Genomic DNA, 22,074 nt, shown 5'->3' with positions numbered 1-22,074 from the left:
GAGCCCAACAACGTTTTGAGATAAAGCAAAGAACAAAAACCACCTTAAAAGACATACATTTCTCAACAAATAAAGTGGTGCTCCATCACCCTCTGCTCGTCCACGTCAAGTCTTAAAACCTGTTTTTGATTAGTGTGCACTGACAGTCATGCTCTCCGTCGCCTCCAGTGCAGCACCAGAAAGGTGGTGAACGCTTGTTGCCTGCAAGGCTGTGGTTGGCACACATGGGATGTGTGGGCCTCTTTGCATCGCAATGTGTCTGACAGCTGGTTGACTACAACTGGTAGGCCTATAAACTATGTCTTTGATTACACATCATCTAAAGTTGATCAAAGGGTCATTCAGAAATTCAAAGTGAATAGATTTGACTAACTATCCAATTTATCTCAGTTTACCTGGTCATTTATGTGACGCTAGGTCGCAGTTATGACATAGTAAAGGTTGCCGGGTGACAGTGCCAGAAAATGTGGAGCAGCTGCTAACGCTGATATGCAGCTACTGTAAACTTTGTCTGCTATGACCTTTTCTTGGTGGGGTGTCAAACTCAAGGCCCGGGGGCCGAATACGGCCCTCGACTTCATTTGATGTGGCCCGCAAGAGCTTGCAAAGAATATAATATGTTTATACGGTTACATGTTTATCCTTAATTTTATCAATGTGTGAATCTGTGCTGTCCTGTTTTTCAGTCTTACCCTGTTGCTGTTAAACTACTGAATTTCCCCCACGGGGATTAATAAAGGTCCATCTTATCTTACAGAAGCATGTTGCCCATAAACTATATGTCCCACAATGCATCTCATTTTGTGACAAGCGCGCTGAAGAAACTTGCAATTATTTGCCCTAGACTTCTGCTTTCAGACGTAGTAAATTATGAAGTATATTTATATAGTTACAACCCTTTGAGTGCAACCATAATGCTAATGTGGCCCACGATGAAATTGAGTTTGAAACCCCTGGTGTAGTGTCAGGTACTAGGCTATGGTGAAACTTGATAAGGCCAGAGAGTATAATAACATCCAGTTATTACAGTTTCAGTGAAGAGCACAGAGAATCAATAAAAGTGAGGTAGCCTTTATCTGATCCCGACACACAGATTGGAACATTGCAATAAAGATTACTGACACGTGGAAGTTATTTGAACCCCTAGGTAGATTTACTATAACTGTTTCCTTTTTCCGACAAATATGACTTAAAGACTTGTTTCTGTTTGTAAGCCAATCACTCAAAACCAAGCCTCATCCCATCAAAATGTAAAACACACTCTTAAATCATATAGCCTATGATTGTATTCAGTGTTGTGATGTTCAACACACAATGTCCTCCACGTTGAAACACATTACCTTCAGGCTCACATTCATTCCCTCTAATAAAGTTTCCTGACTCCACGGGGAAGGCAATTAACAGAAAAGCAGTGGTGTGCACATTTGCAGTGCCCCAAAATCATCATTTGCACATCAAACAACCGCCGCCTTCATCTCGGCCAATTTGCATACAATACCACAAAGGTGCATCAATGTCAAATAGAAGTCTTCATTCCAATGCAGTATATGTCTCTCTTGACGGGATGCTGAGGTAGGGGCACCTGAGATACACAAAGCTCCGAGTAATATGAAAGATAGGGGGTCAGGTAATGAATAAGACACTACTACTAACACTACCTCCAGTCCTCGAATCAAAGGGGAAGGTGTGTCGTACTTGGAGATGTAGTAACCATGGCGAATTCTCAGAGAGATGAAGGCTGCTTTCACACGTTTTTTTATCCTCGAGATGTGCGACTATGGCCTGGATTTAGCCTCAAAAGGTGAATTCAGCATTCATACAAAATGCTGATGAAATGAATGTCAACCAATGTGGGGAAAAAAGCAGCTGTAAATGTAGGAATGAAATCAAATAAGTCTCCATAGCAACACGTGACAAGCAACACACTGAATAATTAAAATAGCTGCTCATGTTTTCAAGGATGAATTCATTGTTTTTCTATGATTTTGCCCTGTATCATTTTTCTCTATATATGGAGGAACATGAAATTACAAATGTTAAATAATACACTCTTAAAAATAAATATTATTTAAATAACATAATGAACAAACCAAACATGTGTTAATCACAAGTCCATAGAGCCGCAACAATGATAAGTTGATGAATCAATCAACAGAAAAGTAATAATATCTTTGGGTTTGGAAAGAAAAACAAGACATTGGAAGACCTCATGTTGACATTCAGAAATTGGGATTGACATGTTTCTCTTTCCAATTACTGGACCAAAGAAATAACCCATTACCATAAACAATGTACAGATTAAACGATAATACAAGTACATTTTTATTGCAGCCCTAAACGCTCGGGGGGGGGGGGGGGGGGGGGGGGGGGGAAGCCTCGACAATGTGACCATTGACTGTAGTTATGCTTCAACACTCCAGCTAGCATAACACACTAGTTTAGATGCATGCATTATTCATTGGCTTTATTTCTTCAGAAGGACACATTAAATATTTGTTAACTTATAAAAGCATCATGCAACACGCCGCATCTCAGGACTATTCATTTTCCACACACGCTTCATTGTAAAGCTCCATCTGTTGCACCACTGGTCCTATTAAGGCGAGGAAGGAGGGCTTGAATGTTGGAGGGGAACAGTTAAACCTCACAGACGGAGAAAAACACAAGGGACAGATTCTATATCCACAAATAAAGAAGGCAACATGGTGCAGTCACTCTCACACAACTATTGCAACATCTGAGGTCCCAGTGATGTTATATATTGCCAAGAAGAGCACCACAGCACAACAAAACAAGACACACTGCAATGTGACTTTTACACTTTGACTTGTAGGGATAAAACCAGTTAAAATGGACTAAAACTGCAAATGTTTGTCGACTGTGGATGAAATGGAACGCATTTTTCTTGCGTTTTCCCCTCGGTGTGAAATGCAGACTTTGGGACAACATTCTTGTCAAGCAGGGTGTGCATTGCATTTGCCGTAGTTTTCATTTTGAATCCTCAAATAGTCCCAATTAATCATCTTTAATCACCAAACACCCGATGTAAGTAGCACTCGGTTCATTCTACGCATGCAGACTAATTACAGAGCATTATAAATAGAATTTGGTTATTTTCTGCGGTGATTAATTAGGTTCCATGTTGCTCAATAGAAACAATATTGTATTACAGATGCAAACATGTTTGGACTCCAAACAAATGAACATGAAAGAAACCACATAAAAGATTACTGTTGAATCATTATTATTTGTTTTTTGAAAAGCAAGGCAGAGTACATTGGACTAATTATTCTCAAATATGGAGAATAAGCTAAACTCAAGGAATCTTTTTCCCCTAGTAATCCCAACATCATCAACTGTCGTCTGAACGCTAGGGATCATAGGTACTTCTTCCAGAATATGACCCAGATATTTCTGGGTAGCATATACGAGATCTCAGAAGCCTCGATGGTCATGGTACTGTAAATAACTGTTATTGTTAGACTGATTGACAAATTGAGAAACATTGCTGACAGATCATCAACGAGTAAGAAAAATGTCAGATTATTTTAAAAGGGGACCCATCATGCAAAATGCACATCACAATGTATTTTATACATACGTGTCCCCGGTGCGTCGGGGAACTCACACAGCGACAGAAAATAAAACCCTCTCTCCTTTCCTCCGTACCCAAATCTTTTAAAAACGGGGGTACAACGAGCGGATACAGATTCCATCCGAACTGACGTCAAAGCGGCAGCGGACCCACAGAAAGTTGCTATCAGAAACAATGCCTGACGTGTTTTGGACGTAATCTCGTCTTTGTTTATATTAGCGAGCCTCGCTAACACTCAGAGCTAACCTGTACTGGAGAGCACATGTGTTTAAAAAGCAGGAAATAAAAAAAGGAACTCTCCTTGTGATAAACCCGCAAGAGAAAAAGCATTTGAGCTCCTTACTGTTTCAGAAATAATCTTTGATGTGGTTTAGAACAGGATGGCTTTTTATCACAGCAGAATTTAACTTTATCTCCGGTAGAATTCTGATCAGGCATTAGCTCCGCCTCCTCTTCTTTCTTTTTTTCAAGCTAAGGACCCAAGATCCGCGTTTCTCTGGTTTCTCTATGAGGGCTTCAAAAGAGGGGTTTGAGCAGTATGAGGCATGGCTACAATGGGTGAACTGTTTGGTATTTTGAAAAAAAAACTTCACACACATGTTTTGTATAGGTATGGCCCTACAATATATGTTTCAAATATAGCATGATAGGTCCACTTTAAGTTAAAAATGTGTTGCTGTTTCTATGATAGCATTAATGGAACACAAATATGTTCTTGTCGGTTAAAAGATGTTTATTAATGTCCCTTATATGTAGTCAAATGAATAAGTAAATAATTTACAGGAAGGTACGTTTAGCTTTCAATGAGCATTACATCAATGATACCCTTCATTGTGTGTGGCTAGTTTGATAGCCATGCTAGTTTACAAGGAGAATATTATCTATTATTATTGCATTAACATTTTTACAATCTCCAACAGGATTTGATATCTAGATTTTAAAAAGCAACAATGTAGAAGCAACAAAACCTGCCTGTAAGCATTCTCCAAATTTCATGAAACTGAAACATATTTTCACACATTTAAATTGGGTATATAGCGGCTTTAACTGTAACAGGAAATGTTTTTTTTCCTCTGATCAATTTCCTATGATCTCACAAGGAAGATTACATTTTAAAGGGGAATGGAGTGTCATTTCATTTCTTTAACAAAAAGTTTTGATTGCATTGCGTAATCAAAAGTTGAGTTGCCTCCCGAGTACACCCACAAAATGTTTTATAGCCAACATTGATAAGAACCTCCCAAGAGTTTAAAGTGAGTCTTCCTCTCTAAAGTTTTACCTCAGGACACAATCAAGGCCACTGTTATTTAAATTCTCTTTGTACCCTTTTGATTACCTTTCATACCTTTAAAATGCCTCTCGTTTTTAGTGGATGAGCCACTGCATTGGGAAGTAATTTAACACTCCAGCTCCTTTCCTCTTGGCATAATTAACATATCCAGTGCGTCTAATTAAGCAATCTGGATATGCCCATTAGTAGCATGTAAAAAATAAATGACAAAAAACACTGTAAGAATATCATCACCCATTTTTCTAATCACATTGATGGGGTATCAATTTCCATCTCATCGTTAATTGAGAATACATTTTCACGGATTAAAACAATATATTCTATGCCCGCAGGACATGATTATTCTACTGATTGAGCAAATCAAAGATACACATCAAGACGTGGAAGCTCTCTTCGACAAAGCCCAATGTTCATCTTGCCTATTGTATAGACAGAAATGGGGTGCAAAGGATTTCAACAAGCCATTAATGCAATGTCTGGCCCATCATCCTGCAATGAAAGTCTGCGGCAGACACGGAATAAAAGGCCACTAAACAAACAGGCAGAGTTTAAAAGGCTGGCTGAGGCTGCCCAGAGGCTCATTAAAGCAGCCCGCTTCTCTTCTTAAAAGCAGCTCCACTGGCAGTCGCCCATAGAAACTCCAAACTGACAGAATATTTCATTAGAAGCCTTGCATATTTCATTTGAAAACACATCTTCGAATGCATTTCCTCTTTCCTCTCATACATTAGGAATTAGGCGCTGCAACAATTAAACTGGCTCATTTGCATATGAAGAGTCGCCTGTAAATTCTGCGCGCGTGGTGGTGAATGAAACCCTGGCCCCCGTTTTGGAGCAGGCTTACAGGGAATTAAGGGCGGAGGTGCCGTAGATTCCCAGGCCGGGGTGCAGCAGCGAGGCCCATCAACACGCCTCACAACGCTCATTACTTCATACCCTGTCTGAAGTCCGGTGGCCCAGAGAAACCGACATCCAGCACCTCCCGGACCGCCAGCCGCCGCATCACCATGGTAACCGCTCTGCTGCTCGCAACCCCTCATATATATGTTTTTCTCCACAGCTACATTTCCTGAAGGCTGGTTACAAGCATGACAGCTAGCCATCCAACTACTGTTAGAGCACTTCAAGGCGAAGTTTTGGCACCGTGCCACAACTTCATTTTATTTTTCTCCCCCAAAAAAGGCAATGCAGATGAAAATAATAAATGACAGCTGTGTTGTAATCATTTTAGATTTGGTCTCGTTAGAGAATTAACATAATGCACCAAAGCATTTATTCTATTATTGTATCTTAGCCATGTGGTTTTCTGTAGCTGCTGCTCATTTATGTTGGCCTATAAGCAAACTGCTATAGAACTCAGCATACCGGATTATCATTACAATAGGACAAAGGCTTTGAGTGAAACTAATCAAATTATATTGTTATGATGAATCATGGATATATTAAAGCGTCAATATGAAAGGCTTCATCTTCATACCAATGAAATTATCTTTTGCATACGAACACTATAAAATCATGGACGGAGACGCTTTGTTTGAAAAGGAGCTTATAACTAGTTTTTTTCTTAACGAGGACTTCTTTTTTTAGTTCATGCTATTTGGCAATTAGAATCTGCATTGCTGTCAGCAACACACAACATGTATTATAATGAAATGGTATAGAGGGAAGTTGGTGTGAAAAAATAAATAATAATTGTCATAGAATGATTGCTAAAGTTGATTGATACATTTTATTCCGAACAAGTAAAATAAATAATTACAAAATAAAATGTTGCAGTGCATAGTCATGTAAGAGAAATCAAAACTATAGGTTACTTACGTAACCCCAGTTCTCAGAGTAACATGAAGTGAGATGTCTCACTATGGGATGCGCCTCATCGCGGAGCAAACAGAAGCATCAATCTCATTACGCCAATCCTGATTGGCTGGTGATCTTGACGTCAGCGTCAGGGAATCTAACCCCTATAAGTAGCTTGCGCTACGCCGCATGCATCATTCAAAATAAGCACCTCTTCTCGCTTCACCATAGCAAGGAGGGCCGTCTGGTGAGACATCTGACAGCGAATTGGCGTCTGTAGCCCTGTGTAACTGTCTTGAACACCCAAGCAGACGTTGTGAGCATCTTCCACTGTTTGCTCCTTAGAGCCAGCGGAGATGTCACGTCTTTTGCCCTCTGAGTCTCTATTTGTTGTGTTATGGGGCCCTCTAGTGTCTGAACACGGTGGTACCCCGATTTGACAGTCCCCACCGACACTGCGCATGCGCGTGACGGAGGTGCCTTCACAACCCCAGCCGGCACTGCGCCTGCACGTGACGGTGGTAGCCTCACAGCCCCAGTCGTCACTGCGCATGCGCGTGGCGGCGGTGCCTTCACAGACCCGTTCATCGTCCGCCTTTTGAAAGAGGCCGTAGCTGCTCTCAAAAGGGGAACAAATGGCGGGCTGTTTATTGGTTTTATTGTTTTCTCTTTCATTTTTCTGAGCTGCGCCCTCAGCTTGAGGCCTGGATGCGTCAGTGGAAAATGCTTTATCCGAGAAAACAGAACAATATTGTGACATGTGTTTTGGTGCACTTGAGGATGGCTTTGAGGCATCTCTCGAGGCAGCGGGAACACATCTGGAGCTGGGGGACCTTCCAGCTCCGTCACCGAGGGAAGAAGAGGAGGCTGTCAGGCCGCCCGCTTCTTCTTCCTTGCCTGCTGGCCGAAATTCCGGGTTGGCTGCGCCTGGGCTGCAGCCGGAGCCGGAGATTTTCTGGGCCAACTCTGTAGGACCGTTCAGTCATGGTTGACTGGAACCGGTCCGCCTTTGCCGGCAGCGTGGGGTTCCTGCTCGGTGTAGTCGCCATCCTCGGGAGGAGGTGAGCTGCCACCAGCGGTTCCATCGGCGGTATTCGGAGCAGGCCGAGCCTCTCCATACCGTCGCAGTCTAGGGAGGAGGCACCCTGGATTGGGGCCTTGTTGCTGAAGGGCCGGTCTCTCCACGAGACCGACACCTCATCCAACATCTCCGGGAAGACCGGCAGGAGTTGCCTCTTTGTCCTCGTTGCTTGGGGCAAATTTTTCCCCTCGTAACGGGACCTGGAGGTCTCCTTGGCCATTTCGGGCCATGGGATGTCTAGTCTGGCTGCGGCACGCTGACACACGGCCTGCAGGTCCATACTCAGACAGGGCGAAGCTGGTGTGCTATCGCCCGGGAGAGCAGCCATCGCTCCCGGCTTTGCAGCCTGAGCTGATGACACGAAGACATCATCGTCTTGCTCATCAGAGTCGGACAGGAGGAATCCAGAGGTTTCATCCTCTTCGTCCTCCATGTAGTCCAACTCCAGGACATCATTCGCGGGCGAGACCATGGTGAGGTCCAGTTGGGAGCCCCAGCTTGACACAGCGCGGGGCTCCGCTCGCACGTCCCTCGCTGCCTCCGAGTCCCAGCCTGACACGGCGCGGGGCTCCGGTTCTGCAGCTGCCACTACTGATGAGCCCCAGACCGACACAGTGCGGGGCTCCATCTCTGTGGCGGACGCCCCCGTGTCCTGATTTCCGTCCGGTAAATCAGAGGACATGAGGGAGTCCTGACCCGACAAGCTAGCTTGGTGTGCTAGCCGTCGGCGGAGGCTCTTGATGGTGAAGCGGGCACAATGTCCGCATGAGCCGGGGTTGTCGATAGCCTCCTGGGCGTGTTCCAGCCCGAGGCAGGACGAGCAGACCTGGTGTGAGTCTGTGCCTGATATCTTCAACCCGCAGCCGCAGAGCCGAGCCTCCGAGTCCCTGACTCCTCTGGTGTGAGGGAGAGAAGCGTCCATCTCGGTCGCCGTGGTGACGGAGTGGAGAGGACCCGCTCGTAACAGGTACGTTGCTGAGAAAAAAAATCCTTCCCCACCTGTCGTTAATCCGGAGAAAAAACGAAGGTGTAGAATTTTATTCTCAAAGAATATTAACTGGTGTGTTAATACCCTTTTTATCTTCCCCTCCTCTGGTGTGAGAGAGAAAAAGAAAAAACCGTACCCGCTACCTTGGTGTCGGTAGTGAGGAAAGGCAAGTTAGTAACAGGTGTGTTACCAGCTTGAAAAATCAAAACCTTACCTTTAATTCCGAAGAAAGAAACGGTGAGGTAGATTGCAACACTAACTGGTGTGTTAGTATTAACAGTCTTCTTGCAGAAGTATATATAGAAGTAGCCGGCGAGCGCCCGTCGACCGAAGTTAGCTTGGATAGCTTGGTTCCGTCTGTGGACTGTGTGAGCTCGCCCGGCTACCAGTAGAGATGTGCTCTGAAGCGAGAAGAGGTGTTTGAATGATGCATGCGGCGTAGCGCAAGCTACTTATAGGGGTTAGATTCCCTGACGCTGACGTCAAGATCACCAGCCAATCAGGATTGGCGTAATGAGATTGATGCTTCTGTTTGCTCCGCGATGAGGCGCATCCCATAGTGAGACATCGAACGGAGTGTTACGAATGAGAACAAAAAATGATATTTACAACAGCATTAGCAACATAAACAGTCCCACATCTAGTGTTCGAAAAGGAGTGAGAAGAAGTATAATTTATTTAATCTCACCCCCTTGTCCCTAAATGATTTATTATAATCTATAATCTGCAATAATTATCATAATTATTATTGTTATTATTAATCTGCTTTACCTGTTGATTGACATATATACATGTACATACACATATATGCACATATACACACATAGTCAAACACCTTCCCCATCCCTGTACCTCGAGAAAATTATTTATCTGTATTTCCTCTTGAACTGGTTCATGTCTGGACATCGCTTTAGCTCCACATGCACACTGTTCCATAGTCTCACTCCACAGGCTGAGATACAAAAAGTTATTCTGTTATCAAGTTATCAGTTAACACTTATCAATGTAACGAAACACAGATGAATATTACTAAGGTTTCATTTAAAGTGATGTACTAGGAACCACTTTAAACTGCTCAAATTGTCTCAATTTAGACCCTTTTTTATGAAGGCAGCTGCAATTTGATGAAACCTGTTTCGTTTGCATTACAATAATCTTGGCATTCCTGTGTAGATAATATAATTGCCTACGATCTGATACCAGCATCACATCGGCTTGTTCCTATTGTGCATGAAGACATCAGCACTAAAGCTTGAAAGGTCAACACTTAGTTAAGATGTCTACTACAGCCATGGTAACAAAAATAATAGACAGCCATTTATTATAGCAGTAACACTGGCTCTGTATTCATATTCTCTGTTCATATTTAAAATAATTGCCTTTTCTGATTTTCAGTTTGCAATTTCTATATCTGGACCTTGTTATGGCAAATGACAATTAAACTGACGTGATGACAACCTTTCGACTTTCAACTCATCAGCTGCCAACACCTCAGCCTGTGTCACCATTCATATTAAAATAATCAAAACTGACAACTCTGTTAACTTCAACACTGCACAAATTGTTTCAACAGAATTGGTGATTTATTTAGAAAGTACTGTGGACATTTAACATTAGAGTCCGTTAACCAAAAGCTCATCTTCTCTTGATTAGGATACTATTTTCCAATTTGTCAAGTTGCAACGATAACTGTACGCCCAAACCACTTTAATCTATAATATACCTACATGTAAAAGCAGGCAATCGAGTACCCAGGTCGACAGTACAGGAGAAGTAGCTGCCAAGATGGTGCCTGCGTTATCATGGACACACACAGACACGTTCCCAGTAAGAGTTCTCTCCATCAATTGGTTTAGTTGCGAGGTAGTCTGCTGTGTGTTTGCTGGCATAATGTTACTCTGTCAGTTGCTCTACCAGTGTATTGCAAGCCTGGCGGGCAGCCATATGTTTGACAGTGAGGATGTACTTAGTAATGTTATAGCTGTGAATGTTGCAGTATGTGTACAGTTTATTTGTCTGTGAATCAAACCTACATTACCTCAAGAGCCAAGTTCTTGTATCTTGTTTGTATCAGGGGGGCATGTGGCGCAGTGGGTTAATGCGCTGATCTTCGAATCAGAGGATAACAACTTTGAGTCCCACAGCAGTCAGCATGTCGTTGTGTCCCTGGGCAAGACACTTCACCCCACATTGCTCCTGTGGGGATTGCCCACAGTATTGAGTATGTAACAACACTGCTGGCGTGTCTTTATGACCTTTATTAATTTGGGTGCCACATCATCAAAGTGCTTGTTACGTTAGCAGACTCTTTTCTTCTCTATACAGGGACATGCCAACAGACTCCCTGGGTCCAGCCTCAAAGAACATGTTGTGAAGGCTCCCTGTACGAATGCTGCAGTAGATGAGTAATATGAAGGGGACAAATGTTTCCTACTTTAAACACTACTTTCTAGCGGCTGCTTTACGGTTGACTATCATGAGCTTGTGTTTATATTCATTTTAAAAACAAACTGCTGTTCTCATACCTTTCACTTACAATGGGGAGCTGGCACCATCTGGTACCATTCTTACCTCAAAGAGAAAATGCTTGAATTCTCATTAGAGGGTTTCATGAACAATTATAACCCAATCTAAATGAAATGTATATTCAGTCTTTACCGATTCCTTTTCCCCCCTTTCTCTAGCCATATACCAACAGTGGTAATAATCACTTTCTAACTTTAAGTCAAAACAGATATGCTAAAGAATTTTGGTATTGCCTCTTTATGAGTCATTTGCATTTGTTCTATAAAAGCAATCATATTCCATTTCTATCATGAACGTGTTGCTTTCCAAGCGAGTGAATTTGTACATAACACTAGATTTAGTTGAATACGATTGGCTCCGTAAGGCTGTCGGTTTATTGTGAAAGCGGGAAAGCATTTCTCAACAGTTGTGTCTATGGAAGCGCCGTTGTGGGTATTGCGATAAATATTGCATGCTTCAGATGTGTTTTATTGGACTACATATGACAGCTGGCCACAGCCTGTGAAACTACGCTACATCTCGATGATGCTTTTGGGTCAGAGACAGATCATGGCGTCTCTGAGCAAAGAGGAATCTGATATCAAAGAGCTGCCTTGGAGAGGCGACACGGAGGAAGAGGGGCTTATCATGTCGATGCTTGAAATATTTATTTGCTACAATAGACACTTACAGTTGCTGTAGTTCAAGTGTGACATGATTGAAAACCACTGCAAGCCATTAATGTTTCACATGTGGTTATGGGTAAAAGATGAACCAGACCCTTTTTTTATTATTATTCTCGTATATAGTCAACAAAAGACATGGAGGTAATTAATCATTTTGCTCAATTTTCGGCCTATTTTTCTGCCTTGACAGTGTTGTTCACGGAACATAATTGTTTCAAGTGAAGGCGCCGCCTGAAATGAATTCTTATTAGCCATCTAAAAATAGTCTCCTGGTTTCAGGGTCTCGGCTGCCTGTAATCTGACAAGCACAGAGGGAGCGTCATGACCAGCCAGCTGCCAAAACCTCAATGAGAAACATAAGGAATATGGGCATCATGTGGAATATCAGCTCTTAGGAAAGCGGACTGCAGTCGTGGCGTTGATCGTTGCATCCTTTCATTACCAAATGGTTTCATTCACATTATTTTGTTTGGTATACATGTAAATGTCTTAGGTAACATTAAGCTGTCTTTGGCTCTTCTCTGCTGTAACAATGTACATTTCCCCCTCTGTGGGACTAATAAAGGTATTCTGATAATCACACGGGGAGAATCAGGTTATTGATCTATGAATGTGAGTTTTGGGATCTGAAAATAAACAGAGAATTTATTGAAAGTGAGAATAGATGTTTCTACTGCATAGAAGGTTTTAATTCATTTATTTTGCACACTTTGGCTGCATACTTTCTCAACATCTGTCTTTGTTTGTCATTGCACTGACCGTGTCAATATTCATCTGTAGCTCTGCAGCCAGCGCAGAATAAAGCATTTGCAAGGCTTTTATCTACCGTTTATCTGCCTGTTTATGTGTACATGTTTATTGTCACTGATCAAATCTCATTACAAAAAGGTGTTCTTACTGGATGGTCTTCCACTTGTGTTAGGGTCAGCAGCTTTTGCATTAAAATACTGAAAACACAACTGCTGGAACAAGCCATCCATCCTGAAAGAAACACCAGGCTAGTGCAGGAAGAACATATCAAGAACAGACTCATGCATAATGTCCATGTCGAGTGGCCTTTTAGGTGCTGCTCACACGGGAACGTTTGCGTTTATGCACAGTATGAATTTCAAAAAAGTCTTCCGTTCACACGTATTCGTTTCATTTGACGTGTCTGTTCGAGAACGCTGGAAACGCTGTAGTACATATGCCGGGACTGTGAGTGGCGCTTTAACTTCCGCCACAAAATACACCAAAAGCAGCGAAGAAGACCACGGAGCAATGTTGCCATGGCTACCCTTCTGTTTATGCCCCGCGGTGGATTTAGCAACATTTAGTTTATGCAATTCTCCATGTCCACTTGTTGCTGATGGTTGTGGTAGAGGAGCTGTAGATTTTGCACTAACATCTGTAGCATGGTCGAGCTGTAGGTGTTGTACTAACATCTGTAGCATGGCCAGTAGCTACTACTATGCTACAGCAGTGAGCAGCAGAGGCGGAGAGAGGCAGGGCTATCGTTATTTTTTTCAGGAAATGATCGTTTAGAGGCGATTACACGGAGCCGTTGGACCCCCCCAGAGCGTTTCGTTTGCAAATCTATCCACCTTGGGACCCGTTATCGTTTGTGGGGTCCGTTTCTATCGTTTTGTTACGGCCTTGTGTAAATGAAAGGGCTATACGCAAGAGAAACTATGCGGATCCAAGCCGTTTTGTTCTCGTGTAAACGGGGCCTTAAAGTCTTCAGCTCACCTCACATCATGCAGGTCTTTGAAATCAAGGCACCAACATTAAAAACATGTGCACACGGGGGAAATCCAAACATAAAGTGGACCAGAGCGGATTTCATATATTCATATTTGAACATATGATTTCCACTGTGAATGACAGTGCGTGTTGGTTTTCTGCAAACACTTGGTGAAAAATAAAAGCAAATACGGATTGCTTTCTGTCCAAGTGATTACATTTGTAAATTATGCCCAGTATGATTATAAATCTGGATTCAAAATAGAAGCTTGAATTGGCCTGAGGACAATTTTGGTAACAGTTTCCTCTAACACTCACCATTCTGATGAGTTACATACTGAAATGGTAATTGTCTGTGTAAAAGACTGAAATCTGTCGAACTTGTGACACAGCAGATGTTGCAAACTGTCGTTGCTTTAAGGGAGATGACATTTCCTTGTAGCATTTCTACACACATCAATGTAAAGTTCACTAGTGTAATAGTAATGTGCAAAGTAAGAAAGCTTTAATGCCCTCTTGGTCTATTTTACAGAGTCATTATTTAAGGTCAACAAGACTAGAGGAGATGTTATCTTTTAAAGTGGAAGTCAGACGTTGTGAGATAAATGTAGAATTTGTTGATAAAAATGGAAATCAAACCGTGACTTAACTCATTGGATCTGAAATCAAACACCAAAGTGATCAACACATATTCAAAAAAAGTTAAACATGATCAACTGCTTTGATCAAATCTGCATATTGGAACACATTTCGTCTCTCTGTATACCCTGATGGTTGGATCCACTACGGGCCAGATACTATGTCTGAAGTGCGACATCCTGGATTCCAATCCACTGGGAAGAAGCTGGGTGTCGAGGATAACAAGCTGCACCAGGGATCTCAGCAAGGATTGGCTTTAACACACGCACCAATTACAGTGAGCGCATCCTTTTCCAAACACTGCTGAGCGCGCGCCACACACCCCCTGAGAAAACATCTGCTTCTGAGCACAGATCCCGATTCTACTCCCACATACACACAAGTATTCTGGTGCACACACACACACAAACCCTGTAAACACATAAAACAATGAAAATCAGAAAATGAAAATAGCAGCTTTGTGTAACTGTAATTATGTATTGCTGCATAAATTCTGAGTAATTTGCCATTTCTCAGAATAAAAAACTGTCACTCTTCTGATTAATGTGCGTTCACAGAAATAAATCTTGCCTTCCTTCAAATGCAGATCAGTTATGTGATTCTAGATATTTTTCACAGATATGGTTGCTAATTTTGTTTCACACAGAGCCTCAGGTGTCCTCTATGGGATCCTGTTAACGAGTCCTTCACAAACTTCCTGGAAGATGTATTAGGGGTCGTAACTTTCAGTTGGTTAAGGCAGCAATAATATGTGCACGTCATCTGCATTCATCCGAGAGTTGTGCTGCTCGTTTCTCAATTACGACCGCATAGGAGCCAAATGAAATCTTCCAACTCTGCAACAAGTGCTGGTAGAAGTCCATGACCTTCTGTGCCTTCTGCACATCAAACTGTTTGGCTACTCCATGTAGATTTCAAGCTTATACACTCAAATAACTCTCACTCAGATTATATAAGGACCGATGCACACTGAGCCCCCGAAAATATCTCTCAGACATTTTTTTCCTGAAACAAAACTCCAGTCACCCTTCCCTCTGGATAATCAAAGTCATTTTTGTATTATGTGCAAATTGGATTATTATGGAGGCCTGCCAGTTTTTAAAATCATCTATAAATGCCTTGAACAGACTGGATTTCTTCACTTTCAGCATTTACATCACTGGTATTATTTTTGCACATTTAAATTAACCCACATTTTTTTATAATGGGATAACACATTTTTGTCATTTTATTAACAAAAATACAGTTTCTTTTGTAGATTTAAACAGAATCCAAGGATATTATTGTATTGTGCGCATAATTACTTAAAAGAAAGTTGGTAACAAGGATTAAACATTTCCAAAAATATAAATTTAACATAGAAAAGGGTTTCTTTGAAAGTGTTGGACGCTGCATTCAGTATTTCTGCTTTTGGACTTTGTACCTCCCACACGCCAACAGTTTTCTCCAAGGAAAACTGGATACTGGCCATTATTGAAGCCGCAGTTCTAGTGGAAGTGGTGCAGTAGGTTTGCAAACCGTTGCAATATTTATGCAAATGTTACGCCATTCATTCCTATTTTTCTGAATAAAATACAACTTGCAATGCATACAGCAATAAATGTATGGGTACTTAGCTGAAATATGTGATTGTCCTCGCTCGAAGTCAACCGTTTGCTGACTCAGCACAACATGGCAAGAGTAACGTGTGTTGGCAGAGGATGGTGGAAAAGTGATGATATTTCAGTTTTCTTTTCTGACATATTCAACCAGAAACTTTTTTATAACCCGATTTCTGTTAAAACAGAATTATCCAAATATCCTACACAAAGTAGCATATTGATGTCCGACCAGACCGAGCTACCATTTCTTTCCAGGCAAAAATATGTAAGGCTGTCAAACCCACCTCTGCATCCATGACTCGACAGTGACTATGTAGGTCAACGCTTTCTGGCAGGCTCTTTATGCTTAGGGGGGTGTAGCTGAACATTGTAGAGGAAGATCATGCACAGAGAGACATGCACAGACACTCCTAAACCATTAAAGGCTAAACACAGTCAGGACAGGTACTGAAAGAGGAGCATCCAAGGACTTTAAAGCAGCAGGCTTTGGCTGGATGACGCAGTGACATTCACAGAAGGATGTGAGGAGTCTGCATCCAGGACGCTCTCAAGATTGAAGCCATGCAGAAACACTACAGTTTTCCTGAGAGATGAGGGCATTCAACATTTAATTATGTTGTGATTGAAACGCACAACATATATAAACTTAATTTACAAGTGTCAGTACGGCATGACAGGCAATAACAGACAGATTTCAGAACTCGTCATAGCTCCTAAACATTGGCAGGTTCATAAATGTAAGAAGAATTATTAAAAAGCCACAATGCACTGGCCATAAGGCAGGAGTCCCTAATTACTGCCTTATGGGGCCTGGCTTATCATCAGCAGCAATTTTTGTGTGGCAAATATTCCCACAACAGCCTTTGATGTAATTACTTTCCAAACAGCTCCCCTCTAGCCAATATCCTGTTCTATATTCATGGCTTTGCTTGTTTGCAACGTCACTGGAACACACACGTTCCGCTGCCCTGTGGAGAACAGAGACCCTGCAGATCCACCGATACCAAGAAGCAAAACAAACTTTACTCGCTACTACGACAGAGAGAAAGCAGGTGAAGTAAAGAATACTGAACAAAAAGGTTGTGCTGCTGACCAATATTTTAACTCTATGAGGAAGCAATGTGAGGAAGAGCTAAGGATGTAGCTCCTCTGAGGAGTGGGAGCAGACTAACCAACCTGCAGTGAGCTTATTAGCAGGAAACTGAGCAACGAAGGACAAACAACAACAAGTCATCATCAACTGATTTTTTTTCCAAACAGAGTGGCAGGGTGACTTGTTATTTCTTTAAAATGGGGGTTGTTTTGTGATATGCCATATTGACAATCGGTACAACTAAAATACATTCATGATTTGTCGATTATAGTCATTTTTATATCAAAGTGAAGCACAAATAATATGTATACATTTCATCTTACAAAAATGTGAAGTTCCAAGGCAATTTGAAATACTTAAAACTGAAAGAGAGTGAATGAGATGGAAGTAAAACACAGAAGAAAAGATATCACTTGTTGTTGCCCGTCTTAGATTCAACCTGATTGCCCCTAGTGCGTTAGCTGCTTAGTAAATGTTATTTTTTAATGGCACCTCAATTATCAGAAATCATCTGAATTGCAAATATCCTGAATTGTTAACAGTTTCCTGAATTAATTTGAATGTTTATAAATCCTACCTTGGTTTGAGTAAACATTGGCAACATAAAAAAAGCTGACACTTAGTGACATGGTGACATAAGATGATTTACATTAAAGCACATGAAAGTATTTCAAGTATCTCAAAAAGACAACACATATATATGCATTTAGGTTACCAAATAGCCATTCTTACTTTCTTTGGATTTATAAAATGGACAGGTACAGTATTGTCTTGGCTTTCTCATTCTTTGATTGTCGTCATTGACATTTCCAAAGAATAAGGTTTATCAAGTGTACTTTTCTTGATCAAACCAACTTACTTTTAGTTTACCTGTCCAAATTGTCAGCAGTTGTTTATTGCCATATGTCTCTGTGTTAATAATATGAGGATCAAATGCTTATTAAGATCAAACGGATGTTTCAAAAAACACCAAAAGTATATCCTTGTTTATCACAATTGCACTTTGAGAGCTAACGTGAAACAATTTGACTGTGATGTTGTGTCAGTGTTGTCAGCAGTCATTTAAAATGTTTTTGAATATATGTATACAGTTTTAGTGAGCAAGCTGACTTACGGCCGACTGAAAAAAACGTTTCCGTGCCCTGCCACATTGATTGTGTTTCCAGGAATAAAGTGCCTTATTAACAGGGAAATGTGCCTTTTGAAAAGTTCCTCTATTCATGTTTTGTTTATGACGCAATAAATCAAAACCAAATAAGTCTGATTGCAATGTAGAAGCACCTGTCTGGGGGTTTTCATCACATTTAATAAATATTGCAACATTATTAGTGACCACATAATGTGTTCAGCCAGGACATTGACCTTGCCAAAAGTACACAGTCCAATTTAACTTCTAGCTTCGAAACAGCCGTAATTATCGTTTTGAACCGTCCAATATAATATTGCCTAATAGACTACATTAGCCCAAAAGCCTGGGTTCTCCTTATAGAAAACGGTCATGTCCTGCATCCTAAATGCACAATGAAATCAAGATCACATACTAGAGATTTTAGAAAGACTGACCTTTAAACTCCATAATTGTCAATGCTTTCAAAGCCATTTAGATAATGACCTGATGAAATCTGCTTCAAAAAGGACCCTTACATGTTTTCGGGTGAGGTGGAAAGGGGGAATGCATTTCTGCTCATGTAACTTGACAAATTGTGCTTCAAGGTTTCTATTTATATCTTTCTCATCTCACAGGGAGGGCAAACTCTTCCCAATTCCCTTGCCGTTTGCCAGAGGCTTAGTGTGACATATTGCTAATCTGGTTATTATGCAATTTATCAGTCGTCTCTTTTTTACAGCCGTGCATGGATATTATGCAGGTTTCCTATGAGCCTAACTGCAATAACACTGCAAGGAGCTAATGAGCAGCCGCTACTACTGTGGTAATACATCTCAAGTCACTTCAGGGTATTCTTGTTGCAACAACTTGTTAGTCTAAGTCACTCCATTAAACTAACCAAATTATTTTGTTGCTAATGATATAGAGAGCCTCTCAGGCCTGAACCAATGGATTGAGACCAAAACAAGGAGAGAAAGAAGTCATCAGAGTCCACCGTGTGACAGCAAATACTTTAGCAAAGAGAAGTAGCAGATTTTGCTGCAGCCCAAGAGTCTCACGTAACTGGTACCCTGAATTGATGCAAGGGATCTCTCAGCGAGGATTCATTATTGCCTCTGGCTTCTCTCGACATATGAGATACGGCCAGAGCCATGAGAGGAAGCTGTTTGTGCAATGTGAGTGCGGCTAGATATGGATGACAGAGCGAGTGGCCCTAAAGCAAACATCCTCCTGAACCTTAGATGGTCATCCTTTTTCCAGCAATGGCTGTGTTTTTTCGCGGCATCAGCTAATTAAGGGTGGCCCGTCATTAAAGGCGCGTAAATCAGACCTTAATGTGACTCGAGAGTCGTGGTTGAGACACTGGGGGGAGAAGAATGTGGTCCTCTGATTTAATGGGCCCGGGGCTGAAGGGGATATAAGTCTTGATAATGATGGCCAAGTACAGTGTATTGATCACCGCTCCCTCTGGTGTATATGTGGGTTAAAGCAGCCAGAAGGAAATTGAACTGGGATTTCTCAACTGTGTACGGAAAGCTTACACAGAGGCGATGTGGTCAAAATAACTTGAATAATGTGTTGGTTGTAGAGCTGATGAAAGGGAGTCGGAGGCGGTGTGTTCAGTATGGAACTCCACACTTTCTTATACACTTATCAAGACAACATGAGTACACTTGCTGCTACTGTCATGTCATGCTAGCCAGACAACAAACCCCGGTACCCTCACTAACGGGTCCGGGTTGCAACACACACCAACCACACGGTGAATTATGTCCTATCACGTGTCACCACATGGTATAAGACCACTACGGTTCACTTTGTCATTTCTACTAGGCGCCCACTCATTTGTCTACCCAGCTGTAATGATAAATCAATTATGTAGGGCTTTTGGTAATACATCGTTCTCGTTTGCATCAAAGTGCTTTTCTTTACAGGAGAAAATTAAAAACTGGCTCACTCGCCGAAAATAACTGTGTCTGGGTAACATAAGCACACAAAGGATTGTAAGTAAGTGTATGATTAGTAACTCTTTAATCGTCAAACGGATAAACATTCAGACACCAGCGGATTCCAAGTACTGAATTAAATGGTAAACTCTTTAAAAGTGCAGTCCAACTCCGCTCTACACACAACTCCCTTCCCTGTCACCGCTCTTTCATGAGACTGCTACATGCTGGCAGAAGCTGCACTGGGAAATTAGACAGTTAGAGGGACTCTAATTACAAGACAACAGCGGCAGAAAGTTTGACAGTTAGTGGTTTGGCATTTTGCATTCCCATCATTATTGTAATGAAACATTAAATATTTATCATTTACGAGTCGGGGGGAATCACTTTGCCCAGTGTCATTAAGATTTTGGTTAATTATCATGGCCCATTGGGTCCAGCACCTCCCGCGATGTGCTGCTGCCCTCCGTCCATTATCCACTGCGCAATTATCGACACACTGTCTAACAATCACAGCGTTTGCTCTTGAAAACATGTTCATAATCACCCCAAGATGTTGATTTGGCAAACGCTGTTAATGGAAAGCTCCTTCTAAATTGCTTGGTTTTGAAATCAAAAAGGCATTTATGAAGACACATGGGAGTGCCATCAACAATTACCTGCAGCTTCCAAATCAGTGTTTTCAAAACTGCTTTCCTATTGTGTTTTCATCACACTGTACTCTAAGGTAAAAGAACAATGATGATGTCCTATCTAGGCGTAATGATTGCAATCTCCTGTCTGTCACATATATTTCACAAAAGTCTTATTCTACCACCCGTCCTGATGTTGTATCATTCTCACATTATAAGACATTGCTTGTACTTATCCACAATCATTTCAGGAAATCACTCGGACACATCCACAGAAAGAGTAAATGAAAACAGCTTACCGGACCAGACTGGAACAAAACTTTGACATGCAGGTCTCAAAGAGGAGGATTCACTTCCAGCACAGTCCTGTCCTGGGTACAATATAATGGGCAGACAATTATGGAAAGAACATTGCATTTGGATAAAACTCTGGAACCCATAAGTAGAAAATAAACTTTACACTGTTTTAGTTTTACCACGACAAATTATTAATATGAGAAATAGCCTATGCAGCATTTAATTGCAATGTTTGATACAAATACTGAAGTTTTTTTAACGAGAGATTTCATAATATATGAAAACACATACCATGACTCTCTAAGCTGACACGTTGAACCTATATTGCATACAGTCATACTGTAGCAGGACAGGGGGAAAAGTAAACAGTAAACTTGTTATGTTTGTTTATTTTCTCATATTTTTCATTGCAAAATGTTTTTACCGCTGATGTTAATACATTCATATCAGGCCACTGAAAGTGAGTGGTAGTCTTAATTCATGTCAGTCAGCAGAAACACTCACCAGGGTCCAGAGCATTTTCCAGAATAAAAAGAACTTGTCCCTCTCGAGGTTCACAGCTTTAATCACTTTTCCATCAACACCAAAGCAAACGAGAGTTGAGAATATCCCATCGGCTCAACCGTCATGAATCATGGCTCATGTTCGTAGTGTCATCATTGCTTTGCTTGGTAATGTAAGCTAGACGTTTTTGCAAGCATGTATGCTAGTGGCTTAGCTACTAAACGTGTTGCTAGACCGGAAACTAAACTTAACTGCAAAGTAATCTTCTCTCCACGCAGCCAAAAAAAGTCACTTCAGGTAACTGAAGATGCGGTGTAGAAACACTTTATCCATAAAGTTCCACTTGTTGTCGCCATTGTCGTTGCACCTGCGTCTCTGACTTGCGTCAGAAGTCAATTGACACCTTCCACTGATTGGTTACTGTAACCTCCTCCTCTGATTGGCCAGAAAAAACATCACTTTTTATTGGTGGATGAATGGAAGGATTTCAGGCACCCTCACTCAAAGGGCAAAATGGTGTGTTTTTATTAGGGTTTAAGTGAATACAGAAGGAGACTAAATATATGATGTATCATTGCAAATGCAGGCC

The 22,074-nt window shown here is 41.5% G+C and overlaps 1 protein-coding gene across 7 annotated transcripts in view; it reads right to left on the bottom strand.

The window, feature by feature from the left end:
* LOC307027590 (lysyl oxidase homolog 1-like) overlaps nt 1-21,864 on the bottom strand; it is a 238,128-nt gene extending 216,264 nt beyond the window's left edge. For 3 of the 7 annotated variants that reach the window (XM_079662519.1, XM_079662518.1, XM_079662512.1), the window contains exons 1-3: nt 21,486-21,860; nt 21,273-21,320; nt 20,984-21,055 (exon numbers count right to left, since the gene is read on the bottom strand). Coding sequence is in view for 4 of the 7 variants with exons in the window: in XM_079662514.1 (XP_079518640.1) it covers nt 20,984-21,050; nt 21,273-21,275 (70 nt within the window). In the remaining 3 variants the exon portion in view is untranslated. Of the gene's footprint in view, nt 1-20,983; nt 21,056-21,272; nt 21,321-21,485 lie in introns of all 7 variants that reach the window. The other 4 variants (XM_079662514.1, XM_079662515.1, XM_079662517.1 and 1 more) reach the window with 4 other exon arrangements.
* Between the last annotated feature and the right edge of the window lie 210 nt (nt 21,865-22,074).

The sequence above is a fragment of the Notothenia rossii genome (assembly GCF_949606895.1).
Source record: "Notothenia rossii genome assembly, chromosome: 2".
Classification (NCBI taxonomy): domain Eukaryota; kingdom Metazoa; phylum Chordata; class Actinopteri; order Perciformes; family Nototheniidae; genus Notothenia; species Notothenia rossii.
This window is presented reverse-complemented; position numbering and strand designations above follow the sequence as displayed.